Consider the following 25345-nt stretch of genomic DNA (forward strand, 5'->3'; position numbering starts at 1 on the left):
CATCTTGATAGGGCGTTGTTTGCTGACTTTGTTAAGTTTATTCACAGAAATTATTGCTACGTGATTTATTTTAGCCTCGTGACCTGCGTTATAAATTCCAATTTCTTCTACGCTTGCAATCGAAACCATTCTAGAGTGATAAAAAAATTTTAAAAAAAAATTGCTAATGAAACCATATATTCAACTTCATAAACTCTCTTTTCCTCACATGTGTAATTTATCTTCGTAAGCAGATATTAACATGGCCTGCCGATTCACTCCTATTCCAATCAAGAATATATGTTCTAATTTTATTAGAGTTTCACTCTTGACATATCTGCTCAAAGATTCACTTAATAATTGAGTTCATTTATTTCCTATCTTTCTCCCAGGCTCTGCTGCACTCTAATGAATTGTTATTCATAATATTAAGGTGCTCGACATGCACCAATTTTCCTCATTAATTAAATGCTAGAATCCTGAAAATCCAATAAAATCTCAACCATGACTCAAAAGTTGTCACTATTTAAATTTCGTCTTCCAAACAAGAAAGCACCACCAGCAGTGTGAATTGTGCGATTTTCTCAAGTGATAATACACATGGAAAAAAAAGAACAATTAATTAATTTGTGCTGATTATACACTTTAATTTAAGCAAGTCTCTAGAAACACTGAATTATTGCACCAAGTAGGAGCCTAGAGTAACCTATATACTCATATATGAATTGGTCAAGAAAAGGGGACTGATATAATTGCCCACAAGCTATTCCTTGTCGACAACAATCAGCTGCCTTTGGATCCTTGTTTCTGAGTTGATTTCATTGTTTATTCATTTTTCTAACCGGTTGTTGTCATATTATTAGAAGAAACTATTGCAACGTTATTGCAGTGAATCCCATACCCGGCCTATAAAATGCGAGTTCTACTTCTAATTCCCAACCAAAAAGCGAAAAAAAAATCCTAGAATTTCAAACAAAAAAATGGATTTGGCTAGAAATATTGGTGATCATACTGGTGAGCTTTTTCAAGCACAAGCTCACATATGGAACCATATGTTCAACTTCATAAATTCTATGTCCCTCAAATGTGCAATTCAATTAGGCATTCCAGACGTTATTCACAAACATGGCCAGCCGATGACCCTTGATCAATTGATTGATGCTCTTCCCATCAAGAATGCAAAAGCCCCTTTCGTTTATCTTCTCATGCAGATTTTGATCCACTCAGGCTTCTTCATTGAAGCAAAGATTCCTGGAAATGAGAATGATAATCAAAAGGGTTATCTGCTTACTTCTGCTGCTGAACTCCTTTTAAAGAGTAACCCTTTTAGCATGACGCCGCTTTTACTGTTCACGCTCGATCCCACCTTGACTGATCCATGGCACCATCTCAGCCAGTGGTTTCAGAACAGTGATGAAACCCCATTTTATACTTGCCATGGGAGGTCACTTTACGATCTTGCAAGCCATGAGCCACGGCTTAATCAATTCTTTAACGAAGCAATGGCTAGTGATACCCGGCTGGTTAGTAGCGTGGTGACCAAAGATTGTAAGCATGTTTTTGAGGGTTTGAATTCATTGGTAGATGTTGGAGGTGGAACTGGAACCTTTTCTAAGGCAATTGCTGATGCTTTCCCTCACCTGAAATGCACTGTGCTTGATCTTCCTCATGTTGTTGATGGCTTGGAGAGTAGTAAGAACTTGGCCTATGTTGGAGGTAACATGTTTGAAGCCATTCCTCCTGCAGATGCTGTTTTAATGAAGGTATGAAATCGATGTTGCACGTTTTCTAGTTGACAAATTTTTTTATAGTAGTGTTATTTAGATTTTTTTCCTTATTGCCTGAGATCATAAGATTAAAATTCACCAATTATAAGAAGTGTCAACTTCAAAAGTAAGATTGAGTAGTAGAAATTGAGGTTATGCTTAATCTAAGAACTGCATCATGAAGAGGGGAAAAAAAAGAACAAAGTTTTAAACGTCAAATTGATTGCGTGTGTTTGGTACTATAAGAGAATAGTTTTGTTTTTGCTTTTTGACGCAAAAAGCTTTAGATGGGGTGCAATGTTTCTAACAAAAATTTTCTTTCATTGTGATATAATTTGCAATCAAGCAGTGGATATTGATTGATTGGAGCGATGATGAGTGTGTGCAAATACTAAAAAAATGTAAAGAAGCAATTCCTAGCAAGGAAAAAGGAGGCAAAGTGATAATTGTTGAAATGTTCTGCAAAAGCCAGCAGAAAGGGGATGATGATCATGAGGCGATTGAGACCCAACTGTTCTATGATATGGAAGTGATGGTTCTAGGCAAAGGAAGGCAAATAAATGAGAAAGATTGGGCGAAACTTTTCTCTGAGGCAGGCTTCTGTGACTATAAGATAACTGCAGTATTGGGCTTGAGATCTATCATTGAGGTTTATTATTAATTAATTAATATGTCTTGTGAAAATGTTGTTTGTGCTAAAAAGTGATGAACCTTTAGTTAGGGTGTTCAGAATAAATTTTATGGCTTTGGAGTGTTTGTTTTACTCATTTATTGGCAATAGACAAATTGCCAAAGTCCAGTCTTGAAGCTGAACGTGGGCGGCTGATCAACTTGGTTCGTGCTTGTATCTTGAACCAGATTTACTCGCGAAGTTCACCGGATTTTCTGGCAATTGGGTATTGAATGAGAAGAGAAAAATTACAGCCGCTTGTATAAATAAATCCCATTTCCTCAGTTGAAGGGCACCAAAGCTCAAGTGAAAGATAGGAAATGAACGAGTTGAATTTTTGAGTGAGTGTTTGAGCAGCTATTCTCAAGAATGAGGCTCAATTATTAGTGTCCAATATAAATTTATTTTGTGTGTTGTTATTAAATATATTTTGAGTGTAATAAAATTGTTCGTTTGCCTCCTTTATATAAAGGATTTAATCCATTGATTTGGTATTAAACCCCACCACAATCCAACACTGGAATGTGTCCAAATCCCAGCCTGGAATGCACAGCAAGCACATTATGTATAAATGGTGTGGAGTTGAGGTAGCTAAGGACAATAACTGTTTCCAACATTGTTGAAGTTGAAGTAGATGCATCGCTTCCACTTTAAATTCAGCCATTACAGCTGAATGTAAGATTTTCAGTTCTTAACTTGCCTAAGTTGTACAACACTTTCTAAACAAAATGTAAATTACTTATTCAATTTCGAAACAATGACATTGTATCTAATTAATATTCGTGTAGATCCATATATGTTTGTAATTTCAAAGTTATGTGACTTGCTTTTGGCTGCACATTATCAAAATTTGCCTTGTTGAGAAAATCTTTCCCATACATCATTTGGGAGGGTGGCACCTGACAGCTGTCCCATACACCTTTCTGGATCTTGCAAATATATTAGTCAACAAAAAGAGTGCGCAGAAGAACTAAATTGAATTGTTATAGCCACTCATGGCCCCAGTTACTAATCATCATGCCTATCCATTCGTGTGGGTCTTATATGCTCTTTAACCATAAGATTGGATGCCTACCTGTTATACCCAAAAAGGAAAACAAAATCAACAGCGAAAAAGTTGGATTTGGGCAGAAATAGTAATGCTAATGAGCTACTTCAAGTTCAAGCTCACATATGGAATCACATATTCAACTTCATAAACTCCATTTCCCTCAAATGTACAATTCAACTCGGCATACCAGACATTATTCACAAGCATGGTAAGCCCATGACCCTGGATGAACTCACCAATGCTCTTCCAATTGGCAATGCAAAAGCCCCCTTTGTCTATCGCCTGATGAGGATTCTAATGCGGTCAGGCTTCTTCATCGAGGCAAAAATTAGTCAGCACGATGATGAGGAAGGTTATATGCTCACTACTTCATCTAAACTTTTATTAAAAGATGAGCCTTTTAGCTTGACGCCATGCTTGATCCTACCTTGATGGATCCATGGTACCACCTTAGCCACTGGTTGCAAAACAACAGTGATGTGAATCCCTTCAAGACTTGTCACATCAGAAGCTTAATAATTTTTTTAACGAAGGAATGGCTTGCGATTCTCAGCTAGTTGGCAGTATTCTGATCAGGGATTGCTAGGATGTTTTTTCAGGGTTGAATTCTTTGGTGGATGTTGGAGGTGGTACTGGAACTTTGGCTAAGGAAATTGCTGATGCTTTTCTTGACTTGAACTGTATTGTTACCGATCTTCCTCATGTGGTTGATGGCTTGGTAGCTAATAACAAGAGTTTAGCCTTTGTTGGAGGAGATATGTTTGTAGCTATTCCTCCTGCAGATGATGTTATAATGAAGGTAAGATAACCTTTCCAAGAAGATGGAAGAGATCCATATTCGCCTTTTTGTTGTTAAAAGGCCAGTCTTAGTATTGATTCTAAACACATCTATGTATGCTGCTGATTCATTACAACCAAGTCTTTATTACAGTAAACCATTGGATCAGTCATGGAAGTTTATTCACAAATAGAGCATTATTCACAAATGAGGAATGTGTACAAATACTTGGGAAATGCAAAGAAGCAATTCCTAGCAAGGAAAATGGAGGGAAACTCAACTTTTCTGTGATACGCTGATGATGGTCCTTGTCACAGGGAAACAATGAAATGAGAAGGCAGGCTTCATGCATTGACTAGAAGACAACTCTAGTGCTGGGCTTGAGATCCCTTATTGACGTTTATTATTAGGACTTGTGGATAGTTTTTTTTTTTTTTTGGTTAGACATGTGTATGAAGTCAAGATGTGTATCTTATGTGATTTTGCGTACAAAGATAAAAAAACATTGCAATCGAAAAAGACAGGCTACATGCCCATAACATAGCCCAAAACTGGAACAGAAATATAGCCCATTGTGCCGTTCCAATTTCTGAATTTTACTCATCAAAACCTTATTCTTTTGTCTTTTTTGATTGTTTTCTACAACTTATGGAAATAACTATGCAGTAATTTCTTTTCACCTTCAAACGAAGAGACAAGAATTTCAAGAGTAAGGTATTACGAAGTCTATATGTATGTTCAATTGTCAAAATGAAATGTTTTTACATAACCCAATAATGAAATTACAGCACATCTGACCTTTTCGTTCCTTTTTTCTTTCACTTTTTTTTTTCAATTGAGCATCTTGATATGGATTTCTCTATTATCTCATAGCATTAATGCATTTGTTGTTGTTGAGCTGAATTTTATGTTAGTACGTGCTCAAAAATTCTAAACATAAAATTTGGTTAGAAAACCACTAAGGTACAAAGAAACTAATAATAGTTAAGACCTCAACATCTGGTTGATAAAATTGATAATATGAAATAGTAAGTTCGTTCCATGTTAAATTACATAACATAGTTTAGTTATATCTAAAAAGTTTTGACAAACATATGAAAAAATCCATGTCACTTTCATATCTTACTAATACCACTTAAGCAATAGCAAAATTAATTGAAAATTAAAAAAAAGGTAAGGGATTAGATGGTAATTAGTAGATTAGATAGGTGAGATGGGAGATTGTAGCCAATTTGAATGTAACTACCAGTTCAAAGAGCGTAGAATAAGATATTTAGGCTGATTAAATCCTTGGATTAGGGTCTATACCTCAAATGGTTAGCAACTTACCAATTTGTATTAGACTTCAAGATCTCATCAGTTTGTGATCAACTAACTTGTTTTTATGTACTATTTTTAAATGAAATACAGGTCAAATTGAACACACACTCATTTTTGGTGAGTTCTGATCAAATTAATAGAGTCACGTGATGTTTATAATTTGAAGTGATTTCATCATATTATTTTCAAAATATAGTTTCTTTGAGCTACGGCTAGAAAACGTGCCCAAAAAACTTAATTGTAATGGTGGCTAATTGATGTCGTATTACCATTCATGACTTGCATACTTTTGGCAATTAGAAATGTACTACATGAATGGCCAAATCTATGTATGGTTTCAATCAATTTTGCTTTGACAAGATACTTTCGTGCACGTTGATAGGGTGTTAATTGTTGGTTATTTTATTATTAATTTTCCTTTTTATCCTTGCCAAATATTGCTTAATTGTTAAATATATATTTATATTTGGTATTTGAATCTCATTTCAGGAATGGAGCAGAAAATTACAAAAATGAGGGACTTTTTGGAGATAATTGAGACTTCAAATAAGCCACAGACTTGGCCCACATGGTGATATACGTGGACTGCATTTCTTTTGCTAATTGGGAGTGTCTTGAGTACTTAAGAGTCCTAAGAGCAATGAAAGACGAAAAAGAGGAGGAAACATCAAGAGGCCTTGCCTTTTGTACTTTGATTTGGAATCTGCGGCGGGGACCACGGGAAAGCATTGAGTCATTTTCAGCTTTGGAAGGAAAGAAACGTAGGGAGTTTTGAGAGTTGTTTTTGTTCTTTATTCGTAGGGACCACTGGATAGATAGCTTTAGTCATTTCCTTTGGCTATATAAGGACAATCGTAAGAAAGGCTACGGGGACCTTTTTTTTTAGCATAGTTTAGTTTTTATTCTTCCGCATGGTTGTTCTCCATTAATGGAGGACTAACCTCTCAATTCTAGTCAAGGGGACAACTGAAGATTTGGTTCAACAATTACTGTGAGATCTAATTTATTTTAATTGTTTCCTTAATTTATTGGTATTTATATGTTTCCTGCTTTTAATTGCTATAGCTCATGTGAGTGATTGAATAGATGCGCAATATTTAATTATTCACATAGGCTATTTTGCTAAATAGGGATAATTGAATCCGTAATTGTTCGTTATCTTTATCTCAGTAGCAACTGGCGTAATTGGGTTTATGTCAGGGGAGCATACGATCTAACTTAAACAAACCCTCGTAGCGTGTTTGTTAGTTAGGATTGGGCCTTTCTAATTATTAATGCAATCTAGAAATTAAATCCTACGGTCGTACCTAGGGTTGTTTTTGGGTTAGAGAAATAGTTAACGGTCGTACCTTAACTATCGAGAAATTAAGGAAAGGTTGGTTGTTTATCGCGTGCATGACAACTATAACTAATCTATTAATAAATGTGGAATTATCTGTGAATCAATGATCAGTGCCTGAACCATTTCTGAAGTGTACCCTTGGCTAGAGTTTTCCCTTAATTATTTCTCTTAATCAATTATTTTCTGCAGTTAATTTATTTAGTTAGCATTTAATCCAAAACCCCCCATACTTTGGACTCTAGAAGAAACGAATTATCTCCAGTCCCTGTGGATTCGACCCTACTCACCGCAATATACAAAATCTGTATTTTTCTCGAGTAGGTATTTATTATTGCACAGGTTCGGCACCTGTCAATTTTTGGCGCCGTTGCCGGGGACTGGTGTCAGATTAATTTATTTCTTTTTGAGTTCATCTTGTTTTTATTTTATTTTATTTTATTTTTTTTATTTATCTCTTATTTTTTTTATTATATAGTTTATGGCTGCTAACATTCCATATTTTGATGATAGACTGAACTTTGTTCCTGAATGGGGTTATGAGACTCATGTTTTTCCTAATGATCAATGGGCTGTTGCAAATTGTGGAACTTATTTTGACTCAGGTTATTCAACTGACACATGCCCCGTATTTCAAGATAATCTAAGTTTTCCACTTGATACTTTTGGAGATTTTCCACCCCAATATCAAACGCAGTATGACCCTTATTCAAACGGGTATGATCAAGAATGGTGGGATAATTCCAATTTTGATTATACAACAGGGCCAATGAATTTTCAGCAGTATGAGTCTCAAGAATCATCATCTATGTCAGGTATGTCTCTGGAAGAAATAGTTGAATCAATAGCTATTAATACATATCAATTCCAACAGGAGACACAAAGGAGAAATGAGATGATGAAGGAGGCAATGAGTAATCTGGAAGATCAAATGTGTCTATTGACATCCAGAATAAATCGATGGGCTTCTCAAATGGAAGAATTGCCCTCGAAAACCGTTGTTGATTTAGAAGAAAACGAGAGTGCAATTTGCTTGACTAGTGATGAGGAGATGCAAGAGTGTCAAAATGAGAAATCTACATATGCAGTTGAAAAAGAAGCCGAAAATGAAGAAATGGAACCCCAACCGCAACCCATTCAAGTGAATGAATCCAGTGAACAATCTCCAAATGCGGTGACATCTTCTCCACTCCTTAATCAATATTTTCCTGACTCCTATTCTTCAATTCCTGTTACTGAAATTGATTTTATTATACCAGAAAAATTTGAAATTTCATGACAGGAATAAATTAAGAGTGGCAATGGAAAAATATCTTGAACCGAAGAATGCATGTGATGGAGGAGTGAATGGAGAATGCAAATTATCGTTGACTTGTTTAGCACCATTTACTAGTCCATGGAAGCCCGCAACTCGTGTGCTCAAGGATTACTCTATTTACGAGGGTTACCAGGATCACATTGAAGATGAAGCATTGAAGCGAGCCACAAGATTTTATCCTCCGTGAACAAGCATAGCATGTCTAGCCAAAGACATTAAAGAAAGGCGCTTTTTGGGAGGCAACCCAATTGTTGATTTTGTTATTTTTGTGTTCAATTTCTTAAATATGTCGTTTCTCACTTGGGTACTAATCACTCTTGATGTTTCCTCACTATGACCAGAATAGGTAATCTTGGCGTGCCCACGTGGTGTTTGTATCTCCTGAGGTCAGAGGATGTTTGTCAATCTTGGCGTGCCCACGCGGTGTTTGGGTCTCTTGAGGTCAGTGGACGTTTACTAATCTTGGCGTGCCCACGCGGTGTTTGACGACCCAAAACATGAAAAAAAAATAAAATAAAATAAAATACAGAAAATTTATTTTCCTTTTTCAGTTCTGTGTTTCCTTCAAAAATTCAAAATTTGAAAATTTAAAAAAAAAAACAAAAACAAAAACAAAAAAAAATTTTTTTTTTAAAAAAATAATAAATATAAAAAATTATTTCTTCTTCTTCACTTTCAGTTTAGTTTCTTTCAGCAATTCGTTTTTTTTGAAATTTCAATTCGAAAAAAAAAAGAAAAAAAAAAAGAGAAACAAAAATAGACCAAAAGCTGTTATTTTTCTTTTCTTTTTCTTTCTTCTTCTTTTCTTTCTTTCTTTTCTTTCTTTCCTTTCCTTTTCTTCTTCTTCTCCGCTATTCCCCTGTTTTCCACTTTTCCTTCTCTTCTTTCGTTTGTCCGCCGCCGCAAGCCCACGCCACCAGCTCTGCCCAGCCACACCTAGCCGCCGCCTCCAAGCTTCACCCATGGCCTGCTCCAGTACCAGCTCTCCACCAGCGCGCGAGCTCGAGCTACACCAGAGGCGCTCGCCGCCTCCCCTGCTCTCCCTTCGCGACGCCACCAGCAGCCGCGGAGCTGCCCGCCGTTCCCCTCACTCTCCCTTTCAAGCTCCACCCGCCACCTCCACTCACCAGCGCCTTTGACCACCGCCAGCGCTCCTTCTTCCTCTCCTGCAGCGGCGCTCGTCCAGCTCCTCTCCGCCCACGCTCCACAGCCGCGGCCACCACCTCGCACCACCATCAGTTCTCCTCCAGCTTCGTCCCCGACCAGAGCCACCATCGCGCGCTGCTCCCGCGCACGAAGTTTCGCCCACCGCCTCTTCCTGCCAACCGCCGCAACCTCCCTCTGCTCTCTCTCCACCTCATCACCAGCTCACGGCCAACAGCTCCTCCGCTGCTCCACTGCTCCACCACCCATGGCCATCTGCTTGGTGTCTCTGGTATGAGGCGGAGTTACCATGGTGAAGCCACGATCCTCCCCCAGGGGCCGACGACTGGCTCCAACTTTCGATGACAGTTGAGAGACTGGAGACTCAAGTGACCCACATTGACATCGACTTGCATAACATGGCGCAGAATTTGGCAGCACTCCGCCCGACCCGCCCCTGTTTTGACAATTTCAGGGAAGTACTGTTGCCCTTCTCTTTACTTTTGTTGTTGGTTTATCACATTGAGGGCAATGTGTGATTTAGGTGTGGGGGGATCAATTTGGGTGCTAGTATTTTTAGTTTTTAGGTTCTAGAGGTTTTTCCTTTGTTTTAGTTTGATATTTATCTCCTTTTTCGTTTATTTAATTTTCTTTTCTTTTTCTAGTGGTCAGTCCTTAAATGAATACCAAGTTTTGATACCGGATTGTTGTCTCTAATTCTGCTATTGCCCAGTTTTATTAATAAAAGGGTATCAAGTTGATATGGCTGAGTTCAGGAATATCTCGTTGGTGAATATCAATGATTGCTTAACTTTTCCTATTTTTGGTTAACTTTTCTAGGCATAGGGAATGATTGTTGGCATTCTTTATGTGAATTGGTCCAATTATTAATTTTAGTTCTCCATGTTTGGAATTTGAGGCTGGCTGCTGTTATTTTTAGTTGTTGTGTTATATGATTGTAAATAAGAGTTGACTGTACTCCGCTAGTAATTACTACTGAGTAACCGGGGATCTTCACCTAAAGTGTTGATTTTCGCGTCAAAAGGTAGTAGTTGCTATGAGTGCATGGTCTCGTAGCGATTGGAGCTGAGTAACTGGGCTCCTCCATCTATCAAATGTTGGAGTTCGCGTCAAAAGACTCTAATGGCTAGAAACTAAGTCTTTTGTTATTATTGAAAAAGGAAAAAAAAATAGTAAAAAAAAAAAAAGAAAAAAAAAAAAAAAAAAGAGAAAAATAGAAAAACGTGATAAAAAAAAGGTGAAGGTTGTGTAAGTGTGTGTCTAAAGTCAGCTTACCGATCTATGGGTTAATGTTGAGATTTGGATTAATAGTTGGACCATTTGCTGATAAATGTGAGCAACCATTCCTTTTTCTTAGATTAGTTTGCTTTAAATTGGAGGCGTTGGTGGTTGAGAAGCTAACCGGAGTGGTTTTTCTTGGATCTTAACTGTGATACTTGATATATGTTTTTCTGGGTATCTTGGCAATACGGTAGTTGGAACAATAACCATTGTCAAATTTTGGTGTTATTTGTCGTCTCCATGCTTGAGGGCAAGCGTGATTTAGGTGTGGGGGGAATTGATAGGGTGTTAATTGTTGGTTATTTTATTATTAATTTTCCTTTTTATCCTTGCCAAATATTGCTTAATTGTTAAATATATATTTATATTTGGTATTTGAATCTCATTTCAGGAATGGAGCAGAAAATTACAAAAATGAGGGACTTTTTGGAGATAATTGAGACTTCAAATAAGCCACAGACTTGGCCCACATGGTGATATACGTGGACTGCATTTCTTTTGCTAATTGGGAGTGTCTTGAGTACTTAAGAGTCCTAAGAGCAATGAAAGACGAAAAAGAGGAGGAAACATCAAGAGGCCTTGCCTTTTGTACTTTGATTTGGAATCTGCGGCGGGGACCACGGGAAAGCATTGAGTCATTTTCAGCTTTGGAAGGAAAGAAACGTAGGGAGTTTTGAGAGTTGTTTTTGTTCTTTATTCGTAGGGACCACTGGATAGATAGCTTTAGTCATTTCCTTTGGCTATATAAGGACAATCGTAAGAAAGGCTACGGGGACCTTTTTTTTTAGCATAGTTTAGTTTTTATTCTTCCGCATGGTTGTTCTCCATTAATGGAGGACTAACCTCTCAATTCTAGTCAAGGGGACAACTGAAGATTTGGTTCAACAATTACTGTGAGATCTAATTTATTTTAATTGTTTCCTTAATTTATTGGTATTTATATGTTTCCTGCTTTTAATTGCTATAGCTCATGTGAGTGATTGAATAGATGCGCAATATTTAATTATTCACATAGGCTATTTTGCTAAATAGGGATAATTGAATCCGTAATTGTTCGTTATCTTTATCTCAGTAGCAACTGGCGTAATTGGGTTTATGTCAGGGGAGCATACGATCTAACTTAAACAAACCCTCGTAGCGTGTTTGTTAGTTAGGATTGGGCCTTTCTAATTATTAATGCAATCTAGAAATTAAATCCTACGGTCGTACCTAGGGTTGTTTTTGGGTTAGAGAAATAGTTAACGGTCGTACCTTAACTATCGGGAAATTAAGGAAAGGTTGGTTGTTTATCGCGTGCATGACAACTATAACTGATCTATTAATAAATGTGGAATTATCTGTGAATCAATGATCAGTGCATGAACCATTTCTGAAGTGTACCCTTGGCTAAAGGTTCTCCAATAATTATTTCTTTTATTTATTTTCTGCATTTAATTTATTTAGTTAGCATTTAATCCAAAAATCCCCCCATACTTTGAACTCTAGAAGAAACGAATTATCCCCAGTCCCTGTGGATTCGACCCTACTCACCGCTATATACAAAATCTGTATTTTTCTCGAGTAGGTATTTATTATTGCACAGGTTCGGCACCTGTCACACGTGTATATGGTTGTTCATGAAACTATCTAGCCAATTCCAATATTATATAGTGTCCGTGCTAAATCTCTTTGTCAATAAGTTTAATTAAAATTATAAACATATACTATTACCCCTTCTTTCTTTTTGAATGATTAGATTGCTACCATAAATAAAAGTGTTTTGAATGATTTATCGATATATGTTTCTTGATCTTTTGATTTGTCTAATCACTACTATATAAAAAGTACCATGAGTCTACTTTGGAGTGCGAGTGTAAGCAGTATTTTGATCTTAGTTTCTGTTATTCCAATTATGCCCTTTTAAATTTGTTATTAAGGCTTCATTTAATCTTAATTATGGATTAAAGTTTAATTATTGCACCAAAGGTAAGACAAAGGGTCATAAGTGACTAGAAATTCTGTTATTTCAATTATGCCTTTTTAAATTTGTTGTTAAGGCTTCATATAATCTTAATTATGGGTTAAAGTTTAATTATTGTGCCCAAGGTAAGACAAAGGGTCACAAGTGACTAAAACTCCAAAACTAAAAACGTCATATTTCATAGAGAAGACATCATCTATTGCATATTCTCGGGATATGAAACCACTGCCCAAAAAAAAAAAAAAAGCATCCAGGATATAGTTGTAAGTGGTAGTGTATAAAAAGTACCATGAGTCTACTTTAGGCTTAGTTTGGGAGTTTACGAAGGAAGACAAAAGAAAAGAAAAGATAGCTTAGGAAAGAAAGGAAGAGAAGGGAAAAGATGCATATTCCGTTTGGGAGTTTAATGAAAGAAAAGAAATATCTTTCTCTTATTTGAGAGTTGGAGAGATATAGAAAGAAAGGATTTTATGAGAATACAACTTTACATATTTACCCTTTCAATTTGTAAATCAAAGTCCAAAAATTAGTTTTCTTGTTCCCATAAATAGAATATTTGAACAAGACAAATTTCTAAAACAATTGCATCTGCATTCCCACAAGGTGAATAATAAAACAAATTTCTTGCTAGACTTCGATTCTCTTGCATGCATGTAAATCGCCTCAAGTCCTTGTAGTATCTTTTAGGTATTCTTGACATATGATTTTTGATATTGGCTGGAAATGCCTAGTAGGTTATCTATTTAACATAAATTAAATATTTTAAAAAAAAGAAATATCCCATAAAGTACTAGCTCTTATGGCTTTTCTCTATTACATGAGCCAAGTACCAGGTTTTTATGGATATTTTATTCTGAATCATTTAATTTATGTTAAATACATAAATATTTGCAAATAAAATTCAAAAGCCGTTACACAAATATCTTTACGAAAGGAAAACTAGCATGTTTTGTATTTAATATAAATGAAGTATTTGAAAGTAAAAAAAATTTGTCCATAACATACCAGTGCTTTACGAGTTTCTTTCATTATATGAATAAAATACTAGCTATTTATGAGCATTTTACTTTGAATCATTTAATTTATATTAAATAAATAAATTTAATTAAGCCAAGTTCAAAAAGTGTTACACTAATATTATTACGAAATGAAAACTACTAGGTTTTATATTTAACATAAATTAAATACATGAAAGTAAAAAAATAAAAAGAAATTACCCATAACATATCAGCTCTTTATGGGTTTCTTCTATTACACGAAATACCTTTTGTTTGGTGAATTATGGGTGAAAAACGGAAGAAAGCCAAGTTTTCGCTGGAAGTATTGAAAGTACAGGACACATGACCGAGAAAGCTTCGCAGTGCTTTTATAGAAATCAATTTTAGGATATATTGGGAATAATAAATTTTTGTATCAGCTTTTAAAGGACAAACTTGACATATTAAAAATGTCTTTTGGAGCCCAACAAGTTTCCGTCCTTTTCTTCCCACTTTTGGGCGGAAACATTTTCAACAATTGGAGGGGGACTTTTATCCATTCATTTCACTTCTCTTCTGTCTTGTTAAACTCCCAAATGAAAGAAATGACCGTTCTTTCTCTCTGAATACTTTCTTTTTTGTCCTTTTCTCCCTATCCAAATGAAGCCTTAGAGTGTGAGTGTAAGCTGTATTTTGATCTTAATTTATGTTATTCCAATTATGCTCTTTTAAATTTGTTGTTAAGGCTTCATTTAATCTTAATTGTGGGTTAAAGTTTAATTATTGTACCTAGGTAAGACAAAGGGTCACAAGTGACTAGAAATTTTGTTATTCCAATTATGCCCTTTTAAATTTGTTGTTAAGGTTTCATATAATCTTAATTGTGGGTTAAAATTTAATTATTGCACCCAAGGTAAGACAAAGGATCACAAGTGACTAGAACTCCAAAACTAAAAACGTCATATTTAATAGAGAAAATATCATCCATTGCATATTCTCAGGACATGAAACCACTTTTCAAAAAAAAAAAAAAATAGCATCCAGGATATAGTTGTAAGTGGTAGTGCACCAATAACAACCCTCAAAACAAGAAAAACTGAAAAAAACTGAAAACTATTCATAAAATGACATAAAGTGAATAGCAAATGAACCAAGAAGATGAGAATAACGTTCCAATAAGATTAACCATTGGAGGAGATTTTTTAGATTTTGATTCTTTCAATAATTCACACATTATTTTCAGGGAGATGCACTTGCAAATTGATGACTGCTGGAGCCATCTCATTAAGATTGAATTCAAAAATTCTCCAGATAGCTTCCTGAGCTGAAACCCGTCTTGCATCTTGAAAGAGTTGAATTTCATCTACCATAGTCTCACCATCAGGGTGTGCTATGTACTGCTCCTGACCTAATCCGTGTTACACCTTTCCAGTTTTCAAAATTATGGCTTGCAATCATACAACCCCTACAATCATAATGAAAGTTAAAAACTGAACAGTCAGGTTACAGAAAATCTAAAACTGATATAACACTATGAATCATTAGCACCAACTAAAATACCACTACAAATCATTTACACCAATCATTAACAGCTAAAAAGCAAAAACTGAAAACCCCTACCAAAACTTAAAATATAATCTTAAAATCATATGAAGATAAACAACGAATTAATCACAGAAACTGAAAAAATTAATTCATATGACATAGAAGACAACGTTACATTTATATAAATATCGCATCTTTACTAAGTTCTACACCCAATTTCCAACACCCTTAGACATAGAAAAGAGAGAAAAGAAACAGAAGAAGAGCAAAAGAAGTATTATAGGTACCTGCAGTACACATACCTTTCTCAAACTTGGTGAAAACCTCTTCACATTCCCTCCAATACAACCAAGCAATACAAATTCATCGATCAGCATACACAAATAGTATAGTTCGATTTTGCCAAAAAAAATATATAGAGAGAGAATTGGGCAGGAGAGGGAGGAGGTGGAAAGGAAAGCAGAAATTGTCCGATTTTAAATGTAGATGTTAGGAAAACATTGCCACATCTGCGATATGCTATTCTTGTTTCCTTTTCTTCTTTTGTTTTTTTTTATTACCATTAATTTACTTTCTCAAATACCCTTTTACGTATTATATTTATACTTAAAACCTTTACTATACTTGTATTTTCACATTTCATTTTACTAATCTACCAGTTTCGAGTTTTTTGCCCTCATATTTTTAGGTATGATGGCAATACAAGAGAATTGTTTCATCGGTTCACTGAAGCCAAAAGAAAAGATGTGGAATATTCGAGTTTTACTATTATGAAAATTTAATATTGAGCATTATGTTGAAAAACAAAAATTTGGAACTTTGTAGAAATTGATTTTTGTTGATGATGAGGTGAGAAGATATATATTTTTATGTTCATCTCTTAATTTATATTTATATTTTGTAATTTATTCCCATTTCCAGGACCAAGTTACTATTATTTCTTTTTTTTTCTTTTGTATTAGGTTTTCAAATTTTAAAATTAACTGATTGGCTAGAAAAAGATTTTTTAAAAAGTGAACATGTCAAAGCTTACTCCTATTTTTTTAAAAAATTACAAAAAAAACTCTAATATTCTGTCTATTTACTATGGCGATCAAATCACCACTATATTTATTCCTTTTTCTACTTCTTCTTCAACTTTGCAAAATTTAATTTTGGTCCATGATGAAGTGAGAAAATATATACTTTCATGTTCATCTGTTAATTTTTATTTATATTTTGCAATTTATTACCATTTCTTATTTACATTTTAATAAATTTACAGGGAACAAAATTCAAGTTATCATGTTTGATGATATCATGGCAAGATTTGGAAATAATTTTCAATACAATAAATTGTACTTACTTTCAAATGGAAGTGTGAATAAAACAAACACTTCGTATGCAAATGTCAACAATGAGATTGAATTGGTCCTACGAAATTACACTCACATCAAAGAAGACCATTCTCATGTACCAACAAGGAACATTATTTATGCACCTAACGAGTTTGAAGAGGCAAAAAAACTAAACTTTATCAACAAATGAATAGGTAACATTTTCTTCCAAAATCAATCAAATTTCTTCTGCAAAACTTCTAACAATTTTCTACACTATTAGGCTGAATCGTTGTACTTATTTACATTCAAAATAAACTTATTTTCTATAGATGTCATTGGAGTGAGTTGTTAAAAGTGTGGCTCAAATATTGGTGCTTCCAAAAAGACAAGGTGGATACACTTAAAAGAGAGAAATCTTGATAATAAACAAAAAGTAAGATTACTTTTTAGCTTGCTTTCTTACTATATAAATGTTTGAAGCTCCAAGTATAAAAAAAACATACGTCCAGCATCACTTTTTTCTTTATATGTAGAGTGTTCATAATTCGGCCACCTAATACTTTTCCTATTTCACAACTTCGCAATCATTACTTCATGCCTAACATTTTTATATTAAAATATAAAAATTATCCTCACACTGTAGGTTTGCCACTATGAAAATCATCTTATGGGGAGATATGGCAATTAATGAAGGTCAATTTCTATAACAAGTTGCATCTCAAAAACCAGCAATTGCAGCAATACAATTTGAATACCAAGGTAAAAATATCAATAGTAAAAATAAAATAATATTATAATTACAACTTGACATTTTAAAATATTCTAGGAGAGTTTCAACTGTCAACAACATTGATGTCAACTCTATAAGTCAATCCAAATTGCAAAGAAGTTTTGAAACTTCAAAAGTGGTATGAATACAATTTTTTTTAAACTCTTTTTTGTATACAAATTGAATGCCATGAATTACAATACTGAAAATTTATATAGGATTATTACAAAAAAAAAAAGTGAAAATATTGAAGCTACAATCTTGAAGAACAAGATGGACTTGGCCGAGCACATTCAACTCAAAAATATTATTCATCAACAACATGCATTGAAAGAGTAAATTTATCGCCTCATAAATCTTCAATGTAGAAAATTCCTTGAAAAAAAAGCCAAACATCATAAAAACAATAACAAATAACTGTTTTTTGCAGCATGTTTTCTACACTTCCAACGCAATTGTTAACGATATAGAGAACAAAGCCGAACTATACTATAATGCTTGTAAAGGATGCAACACCAAAATTATCAACTTTGAAGAAGATGCAGAATGCCCTAAATGCAATTATCCAACAAAAGATTTTACACCAAGGTAAGTCACTCGATTAAATACATGACATGAAAGCTAGACTTTAAAAGGCAAACTTGAAAAACACAATTAACAACTTAATATCATTTCCAAAATAGGTACAATATAAGGATGGAAGTCATCGATGGACAAGATGTAGCAACAATAATATTATTTGAGGACTTGGCAACTAATTTTATTGGATGCCCAATACAAGAATATATAGATAGCACTACATCTTTCAAGGTAATATCCTAAAAATTATTAAAATAATAAACACATCAACTCTTATTAGTTAAGCATTCAATTTAAACCTATCTGATTTACAAATACTGAAAACCCAACAGGACAAGGAGAAATCAAAGTTGTATAAGAAAATGATTGCCGCAAAGCATAAGGAGTTCAAATTCCTCGTCAAGCTTAATAGGATCGGGCACTCCTCTCATGGACATCTATCAATGGTGGCAATAGCATTCGAGCAACTATCAAATACAAACAAACAAGAAGATGCTACTCCATCTATTGCATCTGAACAACATGCTCGACAAAGCATAATAAAAGACAAAAATTCAAAGGTGATTGAAATTAACGATGATGTTCCACTACAGTCCTTCAAAACCAAAAAAGGGGGAGCAAGAAGTAATGCATCCAAGCTCAAAACTCCAGTCGAGAAAGATTAAAACACTAATGATTACTGTTTCACGTTTAATATCTTCTCTTTTTCTTCATCTTTCATTCAATAAAATTGCTTTGCATTGCTTACTTTACAAAATTTTGTAACATGCAATTCCCACCCTTGCTTCTATTCCCAACTCTACATTACAAAGGTAAACTCATTATAAAAACAAAACAAAATGATATAACTACATATCATCCAACCACGTGCAACGCACGTACGGTATCACTAGTATGTCCAAAATTATAGAAGTGTTAGCGCGAGCGTAAAATTGAGTATCATGGATACAATATTCCTATATAACGAGGTTTACAATTTGAACTTTATTAGCCTCTTCTTCCTTGTCTTTCTCTTTTTCTTTTGTATCCAATTGACAGCATTGAGTGGTCTTTTGTTCGAATACTAATGCTGACACTAATCAACAATATTTGACAGTTGATTGCTAATCTCCCGTTGAAATACAAATACTAGTTAATATTTATCATCAATACACGATAGTTTTATATCCATTATTATTTCATTGATATCGGGGAAATTTTATCAAAGAAGAAGAAACCGTAGTTGAATTTGTTCATAATTCTTGCTCCTGTGTTCGGTAAGGAGTCTCTTAATTTATAAGTAATATTTTAATTTGTATCTTTATATGTTTTTCAAGAAGTTAATTCCAAAGGACAATTGCTATTACTAATGTATACCAGATACCCTGGTTATTTCGACTATTGGAATTAATGATGCATACATGCAAAATTACAAACCTTATTGGACAGTGATTCCATGAAATCTTTAAGTGAAACTAGAAATCAGGTAATTGATAGTTGGAATTGTAGACTTTTTATACATAATATGTTTTCTTTTTATCTTTTTTTAGAAAAAATATTGTAATTGGGAAATCAATGTCCGATTGTTGACGTCTTCACAATTTTCAAAGTCTGATCACCTTTGCATGAGCTCATTTTCCATATTTACATTTTTTACTTTAATTTCCATTTATTTTTAGTTTTTTATTGATTAGTTGTTTTTTCTTTTATTTTTCATATTCTGTTTTGGGTTTTTCTCCTTTTTTTTAATTCTGGTATATTGTGTTATGTTACTTGATGATGATGATGATTCAGTAAAGTTCAAAATTTTCTATTTGAATTGGATATATATTTTTTAATTTTCTAATGATGATTATACATATTGTCAATCTTTGGTGTTATTCAATTGGATACCTCAAATTTTAATAGATAAATTCAAAAGAATTAATTTTTTTTGTTATAACAATTTTAGGTCCCATTTTAAGATAGAAAAGAATTATTTCTTTTTTTTGTGACGATTTTATGTCCCATTTAACCATATAAGAGAGGAAATTTTTAATGAAAATAAATTTGGGATGTTAAATTTAGACAAAAACATAATAAGAGTGAAGTCTGATGATTCTCTTAGTGAAGGATGTCTGTACAAGATAGGTATTTTGGAGATATTAGTCTGTGTCTGCTTATCTGTGTGAGATCAATGGAGGCTGTTTTGTTAATATTATTCTTGTTTTGTGCGGCAGCAATATACACGGTAAAAAAAATTATAGGTTCATTTTCCACCTTAGAGTGTTAGTTATAATGCTCATGCAATTAGCTACTAGATTAGTACTATCAATGATCTATCTGCCTACAAATGGCCATATGATATGGATTTCTCTATTATCTCACTGCATTTATGCATTCATTGTTATTAAACTGAATTTTATATTAGTACTTGCTCAAAAATTATAAAGCTAAAATTCAGTTAGAATACCACTAAGGAGCAAAGAAGCTAATAATAGTTAAATCCTCAACATCTGGCATATAAAATTGATAACAAGAAATTTGTAACTTCATTCCAAGTTAATTGCATAACATAGTTTAATTATATCTAAAATGTTCTGATGAACATATGAAAAAAAATCATGTCGTATTCAAATCTTACTAATACAACTTAAGCAGTGGCAAAATTACTCGAAAATTAAAAAGATGTAAGAAATTAGGTGGTAATCAGCAGATCAGGTAGGCAAAATGGAAGACTGTAGCCATTTTTGGATGCAGCTATCAGTTCACACACCATAAAACAACACATTTAGGTTGGTTAACATCCTTGGATTAGGGTCTATATCTCAAATGGTTAATAACTTACTAGTTTTTATTAGACTTTAAGATCTCATTCTGAGTTTTAACAAGAATTACACTTATTTTCTGGTTTTATTGTATGTTTGGGTACAACAATCAAGTTTTGCAGTTACATCTGACAAGACCAAGCTAACTTCAAGAAAAGTTATAAAATTATAGAGGATCTAATTTACGATGTGTCATAGGAAATGCCAACGGATGGGTTGGACTAACCTATCTTTGCATACGGTCGGAGTAAAGGATGATTGGATGGACACTGAAGATTATAGCTTTTATTGCAACTGTAGCTTTTGCATTCGTTGTTAAAGCTAATGTTGTCCTGTTATTTGGTGCATCCTTGTTGTTTCTGCAATCTCTAATGCTGTCCTGTTTGTTGGAGGTAAAGTTGCTGAGAGTCCACAAATGACACGCGAGTTCTAACAAACAGCTGAAGAAACTTCTGGACATTATCCTTCGCTGTGCATGTTCCCTTGTTCCAAATCATGGTATTGACCAGAAGCTTGATTTGATTAATCCTACTTGTGAGAAGGGAACACAATGGCAAAGCCTACAGCTCTAATTTACTGACACCATGAAGTAATGTCTCAAGTTAAACCAGCTTGGCCACTCAATTTTCAGTTTTCTTCCCAAAGTTCGACTAGAAAAACTATAGTTATTGAACCCGGTCCGAAAGGGAGCTGACGAAAGATGTGGATGAATGAGTTACTGGTTCAACCAGTGAGTGAGTGGTTTAACCGGTGAGTCACTAAATATATTTAAATATTATATTTCATAATTTTTGATATAGTTAAAACTATAATAAATTATGTCATAGTAAATGCTGAATTTGCCTAATTTATTATAGAATCATTAATTCTTATAAAAATTAATAAAACCTAAATTCAATTAGTAATCTATCAAAGTTCAAGTATAAAATTTTATTTAAGTGTAATTATCGGGTTTATTTATGAATTTTAGGTGCAAAAGATTATTAGACATGAATTGTGTGTAAAAAATTATTATGATAGTTATTAAACGATATTAGAATGAATTGTGTGATATGTTATGTTTTATATTCGTTTCATAATTTATAGAGTTTGGGGAGTAATAAAATTTATTAAAAGATTCCAAATAAATTTTATTTTTAAAAAATAAAATAAGGATAAAAGTCTAATAGATAATATAAAAAAGACTAAACAATCAACAAATGAGTTGTTGCTGTAGTGGTAATTGCATTTGCATATATACAAGAAGTTTGGGTTCAAATCTTCACATCTAAAAATTTTTAACATGTAAACTGGGTTCCCTATAAAATCGAATGGTTCATCGGATTGACCGATTAAACCGTCGATCCGTTAAAAAGTCAACTGTTCACTTGTAGGAATGTTTGAATAAAAAAATTTGGCCTGGTTCAATGACCAGTTCACAGACTTGACGAGTCGAACCACCAGATCAAATTGGCTTTAATAACTATGAGAAAAACTCCAAGTCTATTGCAAACTACATGTGCTCGACATACATAAATAATCTAACAAGAAACTAATTCTGGAATTGGGCTTAGACATGCTTCCTGAGGTTGTAGAGCTTAGCCCGAGATTTAACTGATTCAGCCTTCAGTTAAAACTTAAAACAAAATACAGTTCAGTTCCCGATTTGATAAGTTTGCTGAATCGGAAATGTACAAGAGATGTCAATGGAAGCCCTCGCTTGCGGCAATGTTTGTTTTTCTTGGTTTTTTGCCCTTTTTTTTTTCTGCTAGTAATTAATTCTCGTTCTTTTTCACTCCCTCATTTTCAGTAAACTTTGATCAATTTAATTGATTCCTAACCCCTATTGCGTATATGCTTGTACCAAGTATGTCTTTCCTAATAATTATTCTTTTGTATTAATATTTTTTCCGATGTTTTTTTCCTTTGAAGGTAAATGCACTAGTGACTAAGTAGCTTACAAGAGAAGTACAAGATATAAGGTGCCTTGCTTCCATTTTGAAAAACATGCAACCTATCTAGTTTACAAGTCTCCTACTACGATTATGCTTGCATCTCCTTTCTACTGATGCAGCGCCAGCACTATTTGGATACCTATGAGAAGTTGGATTTTCCTTCCCCTCTACTAATTCTTTGATTAATCTCACCAGCAAGCATTTCAATCCATAAACCATGAAAATTCATATGCCTTCTTGGAAAATCTAATCTCAACCTCCTCCTTAATAAGAGCTTCTGCATAGAACTTATAATGCCAGTGCGGTACAACCTGGGGAGGACCATTACTGCTATACCTATTAATTTCGCCAAACCATCAACAGTTGGCTTGAATGTACTAAGAGGAGGTGAAGGCCACCAGATCACAATTTCTCTATGATTTGCATCCTGAAGAAAAATGAAGAAGACTCATCTGCCAGATCATAAACGAGACAAGCAATAGGCAATCTGATGGAGCAAATTGAGAACATGACAATGGCACACCATTGATGAAAATAAACCGTTCGTCTACCATGGAGCCGCGCTTGGTCAATGGTAAATGAACAGATAGCATAAATCAGGCAGCCTAACATAGTAAAAGGAAGGTTGATATTCGCCTGGTCTTATATGCACATTTAATAGCATCCCAGCAAATTCTGCTGGAAATGACACGCACCACCTCCCCACTTTGCTGTCAATGCATCATAGTACAATCGCCATCAGTCAATGTCAAACTAGATCCTGCACTACTAGAAGAGGGAAAAAATCGCAAATGTGTAAATCATGATGCTGGAAGACAAGAAATGGTCATTTGTTTCTTCAGCCCAAAAGAATTGACATTTTGACATCTGCACAATTCCAGAAGACATAGTTCGTGATACCTATGAAAACAACATGTTACACTTTTCAGATGCGAGTCTTTTAGCCGATGAAACTTGTTTTCTCAGACAGAAGAATCTAAGTTGGCCAAGTAGTCAGGGACTTCCCCCGCTATTTGGTTGAGGGTTCAAATTTTGGACTCAACAATTGGGAGTGGGAAGGGTGGGAGGTTAAAAAAAATGGTTTGGCCTGGAAAAATAACATTATCTTACTTTTTACCACTAGCATTGCAGTTGCCTTGACGTGTATTATGGTCTGCAGTCTGCACTCACTAAAGAAAGGGTCGAAACCGAAAAACCGAAAAAACAAAATAATGATAATCAAAATAAAATTATAAGAATTAGAAACTTCATTTTGTTTATTCTTTGTTTTATAAGAGAACCTCCTCAGTTGAATTCTATTTTACCTCCGTCCTTAGCTAACATGGAGCTGAGAAAAGCGCTGAAATCAGCTCAAATGATGTGAATATTCGTTCGGAAAAATGGAATAACTGATTGTTGATTCGCTAAAAGAGGAAAAGTGTAAGTTTTAAGTTCTACAAAAGATGTCAGTATCAGTATCAAATGAGGAAGATGAACTGAGGTGACTGTGTTTCACAAGACGGATACTACTGTACTACTTACACCTGTTATGCCTTTCACAAGTTATTTGGTTGGAGAGATGAGATTCAGTCAGCAATTCCTTCTCCCCATGAAATATTGGTAATCCAGCTTTTCATGTTTTTGTCATAAAAGTATTTTCGTATTTCAAAGAGAGAAAGAAAAGCACAGGCAACATATTGGAACACACATCCTAATGTGTTTGAATGACATACGAAAAAACTTCACATAATGCTCACTTGATACCAAAGCCACAGGAAACATAAGATAAATCAGCACATCTTATAAAAAGCACTAGTGTGAATTGTAGCTCGGAAATTGAAACTCAAAAGAAAAAAAGGGATAAGGGAAGTCTTTTGCAACGCACAAATCTCACCTAAGTCAAGGAGTACATCCAAGTTGGAGGACTCTTTCATTTTACAGCTAGAATGAAAATGGTCACTCTTAGTTGCTATTTTCCGACAATCAGTTTTGCTCTTGCATGTCCCGCCTCAATTCGGAATTGCTCTCCCAATCCAAAATGAGCCATCAGTATCCAGACAAAGGTAATGAGCTCACCACCTTTACTGAGCTTCTGAGCATGAGCATTTGCTCGGCAGTGACTGGCAGCATAGGACAACAGTTTCACCCAGGTCGTCAGCCTGTGCAATAATAAAATTAAACCTAATTGCCAGTTAAAATGACCAAACCCAATTCCAAGTACTGGAGCAGGGACTCTAGGTGTGCAATGGGTTACTTGATTCACCCTGTTCCCGAAGAGTTTGCTTGATCCGATATACCCGAATGGATTGGTTATTTCTTTTCACAAATAATTATGAATGCGTAGACAGGGCAAGTAGGGTCGTATCCACAGGGACTGGGTATATTCGTTTCTTAAGAAATCCAAAGCAACACAGGGGGTGATTTTGTAGGAATGCCGACAATCAAATGAATTCGAATAAGAAAATAAAAATAAATAACTAATTAGAAATTAAACCACAATTCACTGAACTTAGATTAACAATAATTAAAAGCCTAAATCAATTAACACAGGAAAACAATTAAAAATAAAATAATGTAGGCAACTAAAAGTCAAATGGCAATTCACTAAAATCAAGGTAATATTAATTCAGGATCTAGCCAAGGAATAACTTCAGCAATGGTTCACCTAATTGATCATCGATACTAAGCCAATTCCAATTATTTCCCAATAAATAGGTTATAACTGCCAAACAAGCGATGACCGTCAACCCCTCCTTACTGTGTCGGTGATCAAGGTACGCCCGTTAATCACTTCTCTAATTGGAAAACAATCTCAGGTACGCCCGTAAGAT

The 25345-nt window shown here is 34.4% G+C and overlaps 3 protein-coding genes across 3 annotated transcripts; all 3 read left to right on the forward strand.

The window, feature by feature from the left end:
* The first annotated feature begins 803 nt into the window (after nucleotides 1-803).
* LOC113766851 (trans-resveratrol di-O-methyltransferase-like) lies at nucleotides 804-2914 on the forward strand. Its single transcript, XM_027311011.1, has 2 exons — nucleotides 804-1742; nucleotides 2095-2914. The coding sequence occupies exons 1-2, from the start codon at nucleotides 960-962 to the stop codon at nucleotides 2404-2406; spliced, it is 1095 nt and encodes a 364-aa protein (XP_027166812.1). The 5' UTR covers nucleotides 804-959; the 3' UTR covers nucleotides 2407-2914.
* A 768-nt stretch (nucleotides 2915-3682) lies between these two features.
* LOC113766646 (myricetin O-methyltransferase-like) lies at nucleotides 3683-4603 on the forward strand. The gene is made up of 3 exons (XM_027310817.1): nucleotides 3683-3818; nucleotides 4066-4265; nucleotides 4562-4603. The coding sequence occupies exons 1-3, from the start codon at nucleotides 3683-3685 to the stop codon at nucleotides 4601-4603; spliced, it is 378 nt and encodes a 125-aa protein (XP_027166618.1).
* A 5123-nt stretch (nucleotides 4604-9726) lies between these two features.
* Nucleotides 9727-18480, forward strand: LOC113766647 (replication protein A 70 kDa DNA-binding subunit B-like). Its single transcript, XM_027310818.1, has 4 exons — nucleotides 9727-9843; nucleotides 17667-17824; nucleotides 17920-18046; nucleotides 18148-18480. The coding sequence occupies exons 1-4, from the start codon at nucleotides 9727-9729 to the stop codon at nucleotides 18478-18480; spliced, it is 735 nt and encodes a 244-aa protein (XP_027166619.1).
* The last annotated feature ends 6865 nt before the right edge of the window (nucleotides 18481-25345 follow it).

This window comes from Coffea eugenioides, chromosome 3, assembly GCF_003713205.1.
Source record: "Coffea eugenioides isolate CCC68of chromosome 3, Ceug_1.0, whole genome shotgun sequence".
NCBI lineage: Eukaryota > Viridiplantae > Streptophyta > Magnoliopsida > Gentianales > Rubiaceae > Coffea > Coffea eugenioides.

Coding starts and splice junctions, on each gene's coding strand:
- LOC113766851 (XM_027311011.1), top strand. CDS start 960: ATGGATTTGGCTAGAAATATTGGTGATCATACTGGTGAGCTTTTTCAA. Junction 1,743..2,094: donor CAGATGCTGTTTTAATGAAG/GTATGAAATCGA, acceptor GCAATCAAGCAG/TGGATATTGATTGATTGGAG.
- LOC113766647 (XM_027310818.1), top strand. CDS start 9,727: ATGACAGTTGAGAGACTGGAGACTCAAGTGACCCACATTGACATCGAC. Junction 17,825..17,919: donor ACAAAAGATTTTACACCAAG/GTAAGTCACTCG, acceptor TTTCCAAAATAG/GTACAATATAAGGATGGAAG. Junction 18,047..18,147: donor ATAGCACTACATCTTTCAAG/GTAATATCCTAA, acceptor AAAACCCAACAG/GACAAGGAGAAATCAAAGTT.
- LOC113766646 (XM_027310817.1), top strand. CDS start 3,683: ATGACCCTGGATGAACTCACCAATGCTCTTCCAATTGGCAATGCAAAA. Junction 3,819..4,065: donor TCAGCACGATGATGAGGAAG/GTTATATGCTCA, acceptor ATGTTTTTTCAG/GGTTGAATTCTTTGGTGGAT. Junction 4,266..4,561: donor CAGATGATGTTATAATGAAG/GTAAGATAACCT, acceptor TCCTTGTCACAG/GGAAACAATGAAATGAGAAG.